At 38.3% G+C, this 14,200-nt stretch overlaps 1 protein-coding gene across 1 annotated transcript; it reads left to right on the forward strand.

Moving 5' to 3' along the window:
• The first annotated feature begins 1,590 nt into the window (after positions 1–1,590).
• Positions 1,591–9,919, forward strand: LOC134666436 (N-acetylglucosamine-6-phosphate deacetylase). The gene is made up of 6 exons (XM_063523596.1): positions 1,591–1,909; positions 2,125–2,399; positions 3,379–3,597; positions 6,017–6,152; positions 6,595–6,771; positions 8,805–9,919. Exons 1-6 carry the CDS (start codon positions 1,705–1,707, stop codon positions 8,996–8,998), a joined length of 1,206 nt encoding a protein of 401 aa, XP_063379666.1. The 5' UTR covers positions 1,591–1,704; the 3' UTR covers positions 8,999–9,919.
• Positions 9,920–14,200: the final 4,281 nt, after the last annotated feature.

Consider the following 14,200-nt stretch of genomic DNA (forward strand, 5'->3'; position numbering starts at 1 on the left):
GCGTATCACGGTAATTTTCAAATTGAAAAATATACACGGATTAGGACGAAAAGTATTAAATAAAGTAATTCAGTGAAGATGGTGTCTTGTAGTGTGCCGGACTGCAGTGTCACAGGGCCAAATAATCCAAGCAAATACTCATTTCAGAGGATTTATGATATTCCGAACGAAATTTTCATAACGATATTGTGTCAAATTAACAGCGTAAAAAGTGTAAGAAGCCGGTTTATACAGTTCATTATAAGTTTTTCTTCCGTTCCGTGCTAATATTTTATCATATTAGTCAATAATTTAGGATATTTTGTGTAAAAACATAAACTGTTCGTTTACGCTAGGGCTTGACAAAATGTTCATATGACAGTATCGATAACTGGTCGGTATATTAATAGCTATGTAATTATTTCTTCACAAGACATCATTAAGATATTAGTTTTTATAACCGACTTCAAATAATAACGATTGTTATACCTTTTTGAAGGTGTTCATGTTTAGCGTGTCATGATAACTTCACTTTGCAACACAGTAAGAGTTACATTAAGATAAGTCTGTAACGATTTTGATGGCAAACGCAGTGCAATTGTTATTTATACGTCATAATGTCGTAGAATTTTAATGTTTAAAATAACACATTTGAAAAAGTAGTCGATAAAGCAATCAAACATCGACAGATTAGTAATATGTTGTAACATGACATCACTATTTTTGATCTTACATAGACAATTTACGCACACACTTGCATTTCATTTTTGGTCACACTTTTGAAGATTGAGAGTTGTTCTTTGTCATATAATTCTTTGAGCAGACTCGATGCCAGACCCGACCGAACTCCTTAGCTAACATTAGTGACGTCACCTTATATGCATTTTAATATGGCTATGGTGTTGTAGGTACTATAAAATTAAACGCCTCTGATAGGAAAGTACTTAAAAAAACCTATAAGCGAGGCGGATAGGGGCGGCAAAATCGGCATAGCCTACGGGCGGTAAATGTCTAAATCCGGCACTGACTATAGACCCATATCAAAATTACGTACAAATTAACAAATGCGATAGGCAGGCGAGACAACACGTCGAACGTGATTCGCGGTAGGCCCTTATGGCTCCTCTACACGATGGGCCAGCGCCGGCAACTCCAAGCATAGACTAGGAATCCTCTAGACGGAGTTTAGAACAATTGTTTCATGCAACCGATGCTGCCAAAAATGCGGGGGTGCGCGGGACGAGGTGAGCGAAGTCCCGTGCCGTGATTGGTCCATTCAAACGACGAACGAGTTCACGGACGTCACACAAAGACACTTTCGACTCGAACATGGAGTAAAATTACCGTATGCGTGGCAGCGGGGGTAGCGCGACTATGCTCAGTCTAGAGGATGTTTTGTCTGTGACTCCAAGGGACGCAGCCATGCGGTAGAATGAGATAGCAATATCACTTGCTTCCTCTAACACATAAATGCGTCCCTTGGAGTGGCATTTTTTTTTTATATGGCAGCGGATGAATAATTTGGAGTACAATACGGACCTATGAAATGCCACTGTCACTGGCCTGTCTGGTCTTGTCATAGTTGTCAATGTCATTATCAGTGGTGTCAGCTGTGGCGTATTTATTGTATTGTTTTATATATATTTTTCAGTTCGTTGAAACCGTTTCATCAGACCGGTTACTTCCACTTTCTGTTTATTGTGACCTAATTGTTTATCTACTAAAATGAAAGCTAAGTCTGGCTTGACTCGTTTCCATAACTGCTTTATTCTTCGCGATAGTGCAATAATAAAAGAGGACCTCTGGATTCGAAATGGTAAAATTGAAAATCCTGAACATATATTTTATGTGGAACAACTGGAAGCTGACGAGACAATAAACTGCGAGGGCTTACTGATCTCTCCGGGTTTTATCGACATTCAAATAAATGGTAAGCAAAATTTGTTTATACTACTTACTTATTTTTATTTTTACGAGCAGTAAAACATAATAAAATTTATAGGTATCATTAGCTGGCCTTAAAACTAGGTCATATTTTAATAATTGTTATTAGCTATCTGTCACTTTTAAGTTTATTTCTTCACATTATTGCCATAATTTTTAACAATTACAATGTTTGTATTTACCAGCTAGATATTTTTATAGGTGGATGGGGCATAGATTTTTCATATGACAGTGAGAATGTAGAAGAAGGTGTCCGTAAAGTGGCCCAAAATCTGTTGTCACAAGGAGTGACATCCTTCTGTCCGACTATGGTAACGTCAGATAAGGAAAAATATAAGAAAATACTTCCCCACATTAAAAAGAGTCCTGGTGGCAAACATGGGGCCACTATCCTCGGAGTTCACCTAGAGGGCCCGTTTATTAATATAGAAAAGAAGGGGGCCCATATGGATCAATACATCAAATCACTAGACAAGGTAAGTTTTTTTTTATAATATTAAATAACAATGAAACTGTTTTATATCACATACTTTTCAGTTTAATCAATATTTGTTAGACTTAAAGTCAATAACCTAGGTGTAATTTTATAAATTAAACAAATCGAAATATTTTTTCTGTGTCATTTAATTTTTGTTTTACTTTATAATCTTTGGAGGCACATTTTTTTGTCCTTCAGAACAATAGAGTCAGTCCATGAAAAGTCTGCATCGGATTTCATAGCCCACGCAGTGCAAGTGTCATTTATACGTCATAATTTCATAGAAGCAGGCGTGGCTCACTCTGCGATTTCGTCGCTTTGCCACAGGTAGCTAGTGAGTCTTCTGTACCTAGTTCTATTATTTATTCTGTGATAGAAGTTGGACGTTTAAAATAAGACGTGCACTGTGTGGGCTATCAAATCCATTGCAGTCTTTTCATGGAGTGACTCTATACATAATCATTCGTAAAATAGCTTATTCTAGTGGTATCTATCATGCCCATAAGTACCTATGTGGTTGTTGATTGGTTGTCAATCTGCATTATCAATGTCCTACTTATTACGAGTGCCCACAGAGATAGAGAGCCAATGAACTTTATATCAGTTGTTAAAAAAATATTAACATTGTATATGATTGTGCAATGAATTGATGCCATATTGTTTACACCAGCGGTCGGCAACCTTTTAGCAGCCAAGGGCCACATAGCAGCCTTTATCACACATTGTCATTTGTCGATATTACATACAAAATAGCCAGAGGGAGGCTCGCGGGCCGCAAGTGAGAGGTTCGCGGGCCGCTGGTTGCCGACCGCTGGTTTACACTAACTGAAGAAGTATCAGGAGCAAGTAGGTAAATGGGTCAATTAACTTAGTACACTTACTTATGGTTCCCAGACCATATATATGGTGGTATGTTGTTGATTTAGTACAATATCAGCATCAGCTGCTACATTGAATGCTGGTTGTTTTAATTTCAGGGCATAGACACTATCAATGAGATATACGGATCCCTTGACAACGTAGTTATAGTGACACTGGCCCCTGAACTGCCGGGAGCCACTCAAGCCATCAAGGACTTGACGAAGTTGGGCATTAAAGTTGCACTGGGTCATTCAGCGGCGAGCCTAGCTCAAGGAGAGGAGGCGATTAAAAATGGAGCAAATCTCATTACCCATTTGTTCAACGCAATGTTACCAGTAAGTTTTATTTTCACCCTTTTTCGAACTGTATTAATTAGAGGGAGACGGGTAGTCTATTTAGCAGGCGAGATACTGACGCGGGGCTCCTGTGCTAAGCCTGCAGAGCTGGCCTGCTAGCATGAGTTGCGTTCTCGCGCGCGACTCCATACATCTAGCGCGACTTAAAGTATGGACTCGCGCGCGAAAACGCAACTCATGCTAGCCGGTCTGTTAATACTTTCACCAGTGGCGTAGCTAGGGGGGGGGGGCGGCGGGGGCGATCCGCCCCGACCGTGAACAGTAGTGCCACCTATAAAAATTCGTAAAAAGAAAGCGATGGAGTATATCCTGAGCTATTTAACAAAAATTACAATTACTCTTTTTAATTACATATATTTTACAATTTTGATTGAATTTTGGGGTAACAGTAACACCCACAATTTCCGCACCGGGTGTCACCCATGCTAGCTACGCCACTGACTTTCACTACAGGAAGTGCGAAATGAATACATAGCGAGTTGGGGACCACTTTAGTCAGGTTAGGTCTGTTTTCAATAATATTATAAATTCTAAAGTGACTCTGTCTGTTACCTCTTCACGCTTAACTTAAACCACTGAACCGATTTAGATGACATTTGGTATGGAGATAGTTTGAGAATTGAGGCCCAGGGAAGGATATTAGACAGTTTTTATCAAATCGGGGAAATCCTGAAGAAAGGCCAGGTCAAGAGCACCCTAAACCGGCGAGCATGTATGAGGAATGTTATGAATGTGAAGGAAGCGAAAGAGGTATGTCAGGATCGTAACAAGTGGAAATCCGTGGTCTCTGCCTACCCCTCCGGGAAATAGGCGTGATTATACATATGTATGTATGTATGTATGTGTGTTATCAATCATTATCATTATCATCATCTTTCCACGCAGACGAAGTCGCGGGTAGAAGCTAGTGTTTAACATGTTCAATCCGCAACGCAAAAAAGAAATGAATATTATCGGGTAAACCGATTTTGATTGTTTGTTTAAAAGATAACCTTAATCAATAACATTCTATCCCTGCTTTTAAGTAGGTACCTACATCAGGTCGTTTCTAGTTCAAATCTTGCATGAATTTAACATAATTTACATAGGTATAGGTAGTAGACACTACATTGAAAAAATCTCGTATCTCACACTCAAAATTGAAATACTTGAAAGGCAGTAACCCATACATAGATACCACATTTTTCTTTTGATTGACAGAACAAGATATTTATTATCTCGATGTCAAGTCTACGTTCCAATACTTCTTTGTCTATTAGTTTGCCAGGCGAATTTACATATAACTGGACTGACCTTACCATCTGTGAGGGTTGACCTCTAGTCAAGGCTGTTTCTTTTTAGTAAAGAATTTCCTCTCATTAGACCTCCCAATGTTTACGAATATTAGATAAATCATAGATTTGCAATGTTTTTTTTTTGTTTAATTTATTTTAGATTGCATCGACCGTCCAGTGGCGCCCTCATTGGGGGTTTGTGTACCAATAAACCAATTCATTTCTGTATAAATACAGTTGGTATTGGCAGGCGTGTCTCACTCCGCGATTTCGTCGCTTTGCTACAGGTAGTGCTAAAAGTGCATTCGTTCGGCCCCAATTTTGGGGTTTGCCATAAGCCGCGCGTGGCACTGTCGCCACCTAGCGGCCATATCTGTGCTGATCGTAACAGACGCGTTTTGTTAGAGAGTGAGTCTTCTGTACCTAGTACTATTATTTATTCTGTGGTATTGGTACACTAAGTACTAGTTTATTAGAAAGCAAAATTACCCCAATGAGGGCGCCACTGGACGATCGATGCAGTCTTAGTTTGAATGTTGTACTCGCGCTACTTACTATGTTACACAAATTATTACGCTGCAAGCCGTGCCGTCAGTCGGGGCCACGGGCCATTGTTACGTCAGTAAGGAAAATATCATAAAAACTCATTGTACGAGCATAGGGAAATATAGTAAGACAAAGTGCTCACTCCATACATCAGTTTTGGTACCAAAAATATTAGTATTTTCATAGTCGACATCTAGCATCGAGTAGCGGAATTTCAGTACCACTACTCGATACTAGATGTCTCTCAAGTGGCTACCCACGAAAATTGTATTGAACAACAATTTACAACTAATATTAGAAGCAGCAGGAGTTGAGTTCCGGTTAATACGTTTATAATATTAGCTGAAAATTGTTGAGCATTAGACTTTTCGGTCGCCGCTACATCTATTGTCAAGTAGCAGTACTGATAATTCCGCTACTCGATGCTAGATGTCGACTATGAAAATACCTACTAATATTTTTGGTACCAAAACTGATGTATGGAGTGAGCACTCTTGTCTTACTATATTTCTCTATGGTACGAGTATGTATGTTTTATTGCTTGTTAATGCCAAATAGTAAATAATGCCCTGTTTTAGTTCCATCACCGCGACCCCGGCTTGGTGGGGCTGCTGGCATCGACCACCAAGAAGCAAGTCTACTACGGAATAATATCTGACGGGTTGCACACACACCCCGCGGCGCTGAGGATAGCCTGCCGGACTAACCCTGCAGGTAATGCATACATGTATAATTGTATACAGTGCTGATGTATGTTGTATGTCTCGCCTCGATGTGAAAAATTCTGAGGTGAGACCATTTCATGGCACTGTCTCCTTTTTTTGTTTCTCTGCTTGTTTAATTTTCTTATTTGTGTATGTGCTCACGAATAAAAATATTTCTATTTTATATTCTATTAAAAATGTTGTGTTTCACTCTGCATCAGTAAAGTTTCTTCACCTCTCCTGGCTTGAGACCCTCGCAACGCCATTTTTAACACATTCACTGCCCCCGACGCACATGTGCGTTCACCATCATACAAGTTTGTTCCTAGGCCACGCCCCCTGGCAGTGAATGCATTAAACACTTAATTTTCTTATCGCTCTCTAAACTAGCACGAGTACCTAAACAATTTATTAAAAATAATCTCAAGCAACCTTTACAACTTTTTACTCAGGTTTAGTTCTGGTCAGCGACGCCGTGGCAGCCCAAGGCTTGGCGGACGGCAACTACCATATCGGGCCTCAGCGGGTGACGGTGCAGGGCGGTAAAGCGTACGTCGAGGGCACCAAGACGCTGTGCGGCAGCACGGCCAACCTCGACGAGTGTGTACGCACCTTTAAGGAAGCTACAGGTAAATTACCATTAAAGCTCGCAAAGCAGCTCGGTATCAATGTTACTAAACGTAGATGGGCTCTCGACGATGGTACCCGTACACTGGCATTCAAAAGTGGATGGAGATGTTTCAACCGTCATATTAAGGCAGGCAAAGCATTACGGTCGACATCTCTCCATGCACTTTTGAACGCCACTGTACATTGAAGCTATTATATAGATAATAGACATTTATTATTGACGACCACAAAACATGTACGAATAGGTATGCACAGACAACAACAAACAAAACAGGGGGCCGATTTTTGAATTTCGACCACTCGATTTCGTGTTTTTCGTTAAATAATATATAAAAATAATACATTTAAATTCTACTAATAGAATTGGAGTCGAGTGGTCAATACCAATAGATTCCAAATTTCGATCGCTCGTATTTCAATAATTAGCATTTCGCCGTTTTCCACCGATTTTCGAGTGACGTAATCTAGCGATCGAAATTCAAAAATCGGCCCTCAGATAAACAAATGAACAGATCATTAACAGATTAAATGTCGACACGGACAAAGTGCCATAAACATGTACATTACTTTAACACATTAAGCGCTGGAAACTCGGCGGGTTCTCTGTTCGCAGTCGCTCTACAAAGCGGGAAAACGAGCGTAGTGCTACAAAAACTTTGGCAGTGAATGCAATAATGAATATGCAATAAAGTCCTGTAGATTTCTTAACACATTCATTGCCACCCATCCAAACAAGACATCCGCGCCAGGCCACAACAATTTCGTCATATAAAGCAGTAGTACCACGATCCCGACTATCGGGTCGTCCGGCCTGGGAACGAAGTCATAATTAACATACCCGATAGTCGGGTTTTCGGCACTGCTTATGTACCTAAGCAAACACATTATGTTACCGATTTTAGGTACACTCGCCATCAGATATATCAGAGCGGCCAAGGTGCTCACAAATATGTGAACACGCCTTTATTCTCAGGGCGTTAGAGTGCGTGTTCAGATATTTTTGACCACATCGGCCGCTCCGATATATCTCATGGCAACTGTATATACTTCTATCCGACACGTACACATTCGTGTCGCTCGCACGCTCTAAAGGCTTTTATCATATTAATGCGGTTTGGGCAATCGTCGCCCGCCGATCCAATTAGCTGAAATGTATGAAACAGCACTCCGATTTTAGGGTTATTGCTATGGTAAATGTCATTCAGTGTGACATAGGTGATAGCTCGCGTATAGTACCTATAAGAGCCGCGAGTCCAATTCAAACATCAAAATGATATCTAATTGATGTTATTTTGTTGTCAGTCGCGCGATCTACGATTTCTTTAGAACTAGCGACTATAGTTTTCACACTCCAGCCAGAGTAGGCCAAAGGTATGGCGCCATCGCTCGAAAAGATGGCACCATACCTTTGGCCTTTGCCATAGGCTCCTTGGCCTCGTAGATGGCGATACTTTTTGACATTTAGCAAATTTAACACATATCAGAGAAAAAATAAGGATCAAAATCAAATGGCGTTCTAAAAACTTTTCATCATTTGTGTCGAATGATGGCAGTAAATGTACTGACTACATGATTTACTTTGACAATATTCCTCTATTTCAAATTCTCTTTGTCTGTAGATAATATTATAAAATAAATAAATAAATAAATAAATATTATAGGACATTCTTACACAGATTGACTAAGTCCCACAGTAAGCTCAAGAAGGCTTGTGTTGTAGGTACTCAGACAACGATATATATAATATACAAATACTTAAATACATAGAAAACACCCATGACTCAGGAACAAATATCTGTATCATCATACAAATAAATGCCCTTACTGGGATTCGAACCCAGGACCATCGGCTTCGCAGGCAGGGTCACTACCCACTAGGCCAGACCGGTCGTCAAACTAGAAATTCGTCATTTTTAATTTATTTTGTTCTTCCTCGCGTTGCACTCTGGTGGAAACAGAAATCAGCATAATGTGTGATGTGCCCTATTGGCCACATGTATTTGTTTAAAGTAAATTTCTACTTAATATTCAGATTGCAGTTTGGAGTACGCCCTCGAAACGGCGACGCTGCACCCCGCCCGGGCCCTGGGCATCGAAGACAGAAAGGGCAACCTCAACTTTGGTAGCGACGCGGATTTCGTCCTCGTGCACCCTAAAACACTCAATGTGATATCCACTTGGATCGCAGGGGAATGTGTGTATAAATGTCAAAGTAACGGAGTATAAACTATTCAACTGTTTTAATGAATTTAATAGCTAATAAATAATAAGTAATCGTATGAAGACAGATATTGTGATAAAACTGTGAGGATATACAATATACCTACCTAAGCAGGCCTATGGAACTCTCCGCGCGAGCTCGGATTTCTACCTACGAATCTGCTCCCGTTCACGGTAGAAAAGCAAGCCAGTTGGTTGCCACACGCGCTCACGTACGCACGTCACTGCGCGCCGCACTGTAAATTTTTACGATAGTTACAAGCTACGTACATACCTACCTACTATTGATTTTCTTTAATTAAACATGTAATGTTTATTATGTATGACAAATGTATAGTTTTAGATATCTATCTATTTGAAATAGGTAGCAAATTTTTAATTTATTTTGGTAAATGTTTTTTTTTAACGTACAGTAAGTTAACATATGACCTTTTAAAATGACTATTTCGCAAACACGTCATAATTGGAATATTAGGTATAATTTAGATTTAGCTTTCCTTTTATTTCATTCCGCTGTTTAAGTAGGTATTTATTTATCATTTCTAAGCGTCAGCAACCCTAGTGTTGTGCCGGTGCGCGCGGTGCGGGGAGCGGAGCATTGAAGATCACTCCATTGTATTTTTGTGTAGGTATCAAAACGGTAGGTATTTGCGTTTTGATTGAGAGATAAGTATCTGTTCGTAAGAACTATTATATAATCTGTGACCTAAGTGACAAAAAATTATTTGATAGCAGTTGAGATATCAGAAACCAACTGAAAGTGAAAAACATCATAGGAAGATAATTACGTAAACATCTTATGAACCTATGATGAATTTTCTTGAGTACCTATTGTGCTAATAGAATATCAAGTAAATCATGTTACCATGTATTAAATGAATAATATTTTATGTAAAGCTCAAAATAAAATAAATGTATGTACTTTCACTTATTGCTTTTCTTTTGGTTATAGCCAGGGATTCAATAGGGCACAATAAAATTGTTCCGAGACTCGTATCCCAATAGGTTAGATATCAATATCTAACTATTGCGGTTGAGAGACAGTCCTCTAGTTTGATTAAGTCTGTGGCAATGAGTAAGCCCATTCATAATAATAAAAAAAAGATTCACTCTTTCGGGCCGTTTACTCTAGTGTCCTGTGATCACCTGTATTGCTCGGTATTAGGGGTCAATATTGATTAGCAATAAAAGTAACCGTGTTATCCGGTTCCTATCTATGTATGAATCCTTTGGGTCCACATTATACTTTTTACTTTTCTCTTGGGAGTCCAGAGCGCCGACTGTCTCAAACCGTCCACTGTAGGAACCCTTATAGGGTCACTCGTGCGTCTGTCTGTCCGACACCCCCCCCCCTTTATCTCTGAAACTACTGGGCCTAAAATTGTGAAAAAAAGATACACATAATAGTACTTTACCTATAGATGACAGGAAAACCTATTAGAAATGAGCAGTAGTAGCAGTACGGAACCCTTGGCACGCGAGTCCGACTCGCACTTGACCGGTTTTTTACTGTTTTTAATTGATTAGTTCGTGTTTATATTTAACACTTTGCACGCCGTTCACGAGGACCATTCGGTACGCAGTTTCATCGCCATTTCGCCGGCCATTTAAATAACTGCCACGCGTAATTCGCCGATGACGAATACCACTCGTTACACTTTTTTTCTTCGAGTCGCGGATGACGAATAGTACTCGTGATCAGATTCCATACTGTTTGTATCAAAATAACGAACACAATTCGTGATCCGCTTGGTAGCAACGTATAGAGGAACGATTTAGCTACACGCACACATACAATTCATTAACGTATGTGGCTGGAGGTAGCGTGACGATGCGTCGGCCCGCGCTGCCTCGCCAGTGCGCAGCGGGCTCGCTACGTGAAGTTTTGGCGCAAACTGGTAAACGAGGGCGCAAAGAAACTATTTTTTAATGTCCTGACTGTTCAGGACCATTATGTAATTACCCTTGCTTCAAAAAATATATCACACAAAAAGATTATACTGTATAAAAGCAAGAATAAAGACACGTTAGAGTTTTTTTTTTTCTTCAAAAAACGTGTTCACACTATTAAAGTAAAAATAAATGTATAAACTACATCGTTATCGCGGGAGCAAATACGATTTGACAATACTGAAAGATTATAAAAAACAGTCAAAAACAGAAATGACATTCGTATAGAGAAACGTTTATACCTACGACCTTAAAATGTATAATTATTTTATTGAATATCAATGCTATCTTACCTCCATACTTGACTTGATTGGTACTTAAAAAGATTACCTATTAGGTACGCAACCTTATCAGTCAATTTAGACATTTATCAATCTTGACTGATCTTTATTTGTAACAACCAAAGAGCATATAATCACTACGTTTTAAGAGTCGGCACTCTCGAACAATCCTCGAACCGAATTATGAACGTACATATCCCAACACACTAAATACAGGCTTAAAGATCTCGCATCCAGGCCATAATTGTTAAAAAAAAAACCACACACAATACTACCAACACAAAAAAAACAACGCTAGGGCTCGACACTTCCAGTACCTACTGTTTATCGATATCGATAAATGTGCGATACGTGCTGCTGTATTTACCTACAGTACTACTGTAACAGTACATTTTGAGAATCACGTGGATTAATAAAATAAAAGAACATTATATATATAAACAATTTTATTTTACATGATAAAAAAACCATAGTTTATTATTCAAGTAGGCATATTACACTATGCTGAATTCGCGCGCATTCTTTTTTAATCTGGTCCCTTTTTATTGAAGGCACTGGATGGAGAATGATTTCCACAAATGAACTTGTTTCCATTCAGCTTTTGAATAGGTAAATAAATACGCCAAATCCTCATTTCCTTTTCCTCAGCTTTGCCCATAATCGACATCTGAAATAAAGAGATTATCGATAAATTGGTCGTACACTATTCGTGTCATAGGTTACTTAGTTTTTTACTTAAAAATACTTTATTCACAAAATATTTTCGTTTTAATCATGGATTGTACACGACTAAAACTAATTAAATTATTAACTGTTAACGACTCAAAGTAAAAAATGAAAATATTGCATACAAACATCAGTTTATCGACCTGTTCGGATCAAGTGGAAATTTGGCCAAAAATGCGTCATTAGTTAGTCTTCTTACACACCCACTACAAACTTCACATTTTCTTAAAGATTTGGCCCCCATTTAAATAACAGCTAAAGTTATTTTACCAATTACAATAAAAAATAACCACGTATTTCCACGTTCACGACAATTCAAATGACGTTTGACGTTTTACTACCAATCATACCAACCTAAAGAAAAGTAAGTATAATACGTCTATGTTAAAAGCAAGTATGGTATGTGCCACCAAAATGCAACAGCAGTCATTTTAATTCGATAAGATTATTTCTATGCCTCAATGTTGGTAACAAGTACGTTCTTAATTTATCAAAGTATGGGGTGTCGATGGGCTGGTAACAACATAATCAAATAGAAGTTGCCTTTAAAATGCCTCGAAGGAAAATAACATGTGATGAATTTGTGGGGTTGTTTATACAGGATTATCCTGAGCTAGAGGCTCGCGATACAAATCTATTTTGCTCGAAGTGCAATATTAGTTTTTGTAAAACTAAATCTTCCGTGAAACGTCATTTTAACTCTGAAAGACACACTTCTCTCAAAAAAGATTTTAGGTTGGAACTGACAAAATTTCTAGTAAGCTGTAACATACCGTGGTCTCAAATAGAGAACCCTGTATTTAAAAATTTCATTGAAGATTGTGTATCTGGAAAATTTGAAAAAACTGTTCAGGTCCCTTCAGAATGTTTGCTGAGGCAGACTTGCGTGAATGAATTATACGACAAAGAGATGGATATAATTAGAGACGAATTAAAAGACGCGTATATATATGTAAGTGTTGATGAAACCACAGATGCTATAGGTCGTAAATCGCTAACGTTATAGTAGGTGCTATGCTTGAAGATGATGTTGGAACTCCACACGTGCTGTCAAGCAAATGTTTAAATGAAACGAACAATATCAGTATAACTAATACTGTAAAAAATGCCCTGGATGATTTGTGGGGCCCTGGTCACAATAAGCATGACAAGGTGTTGTTGTTATTGACTGATGGTGTGGGGTATATGTTGAAAGCTGGCAGAAATTTGAAAACACTTTTTCCGAACATTGTCCATGTTACATGTTTAGCCCATGCTCTTAACAGAGTTGCCGATCAAGTTCGTGTTCTTTTTCCAGAAGTTAACCTATTAATTTCAAATGTAAAGAAAGTATTTCGCAAATCTCCGAAAAGAGTAAAAGCATTAAGAGAAATGTTTAATGGAATTCCTTTGCCTCCAAACCCAACAATTATTCGCTGGGGAACATGGATCGAGGCTACCACTTACTACAACAAGTATTTTGATGAAATAAAAAGCGTTATAGACACATTTCGTAATTCAGACGCACAGTGCATCGTCAAAGCAAAAAAATCTTTACTCAGTGCAAAAGTTCGAAAAGATGTAAATTTCATAGCAAAGTATCTGCAAGTAATACCAGATGCTATAAATAAACTGCAGTGCCAAAATCTATCTCTTAGTGAAAGTTTGACCATAGTACAAAATACATACAAACATATATCCAAATTAATTTTGAATAAAGATGGAAAACAGATTTTAAAAAAGTTCAAAGTGGTTTTGCAGAAAAATGCCGGATATGAAGTTATGAAAAAAATGTGTGAACTGATATCGGAGAAGGAGATAGTACTAGATTCAACGATATATCGTTCTACATTTGATTACTTCCGTCGTTTTAAAAACGCACCCATTACAACAGTAGCAGTCGAAAGATCATTTAGCCAATTAAAATGGATATTTACTGCACGACGCCGCAGATTAAGAGTAGAAAACATAGAGAAAATTTATGTCGTATATTACGAAAATCACTTAAGATCAACAAAAATTAAATAATGTTGTACAAAATAAATCATGAATATTTATTTGATATGTCGATTCCGGGTCATTATTTACTAACAGAGTGTAAAGCAAGATTTATGAACATTATGCAACAAAAACTTCGTGCTATGTATGATGAACTTCTTGGAGGCTTATAATGTGTAGGCAGAAAGGTCTGTTTTTACTAAACGGGCAGTCTGTTTTACCACTTCTTTAATAAATTTATATTTGCTCCCGCGATAACGATGTATGATAAACA

Source organism: Cydia fagiglandana, chromosome 8, assembly GCF_963556715.1.
Source record: "Cydia fagiglandana chromosome 8, ilCydFagi1.1, whole genome shotgun sequence".
In the NCBI taxonomy this organism is placed as follows: domain Eukaryota; kingdom Metazoa; phylum Arthropoda; class Insecta; order Lepidoptera; family Tortricidae; genus Cydia; species Cydia fagiglandana.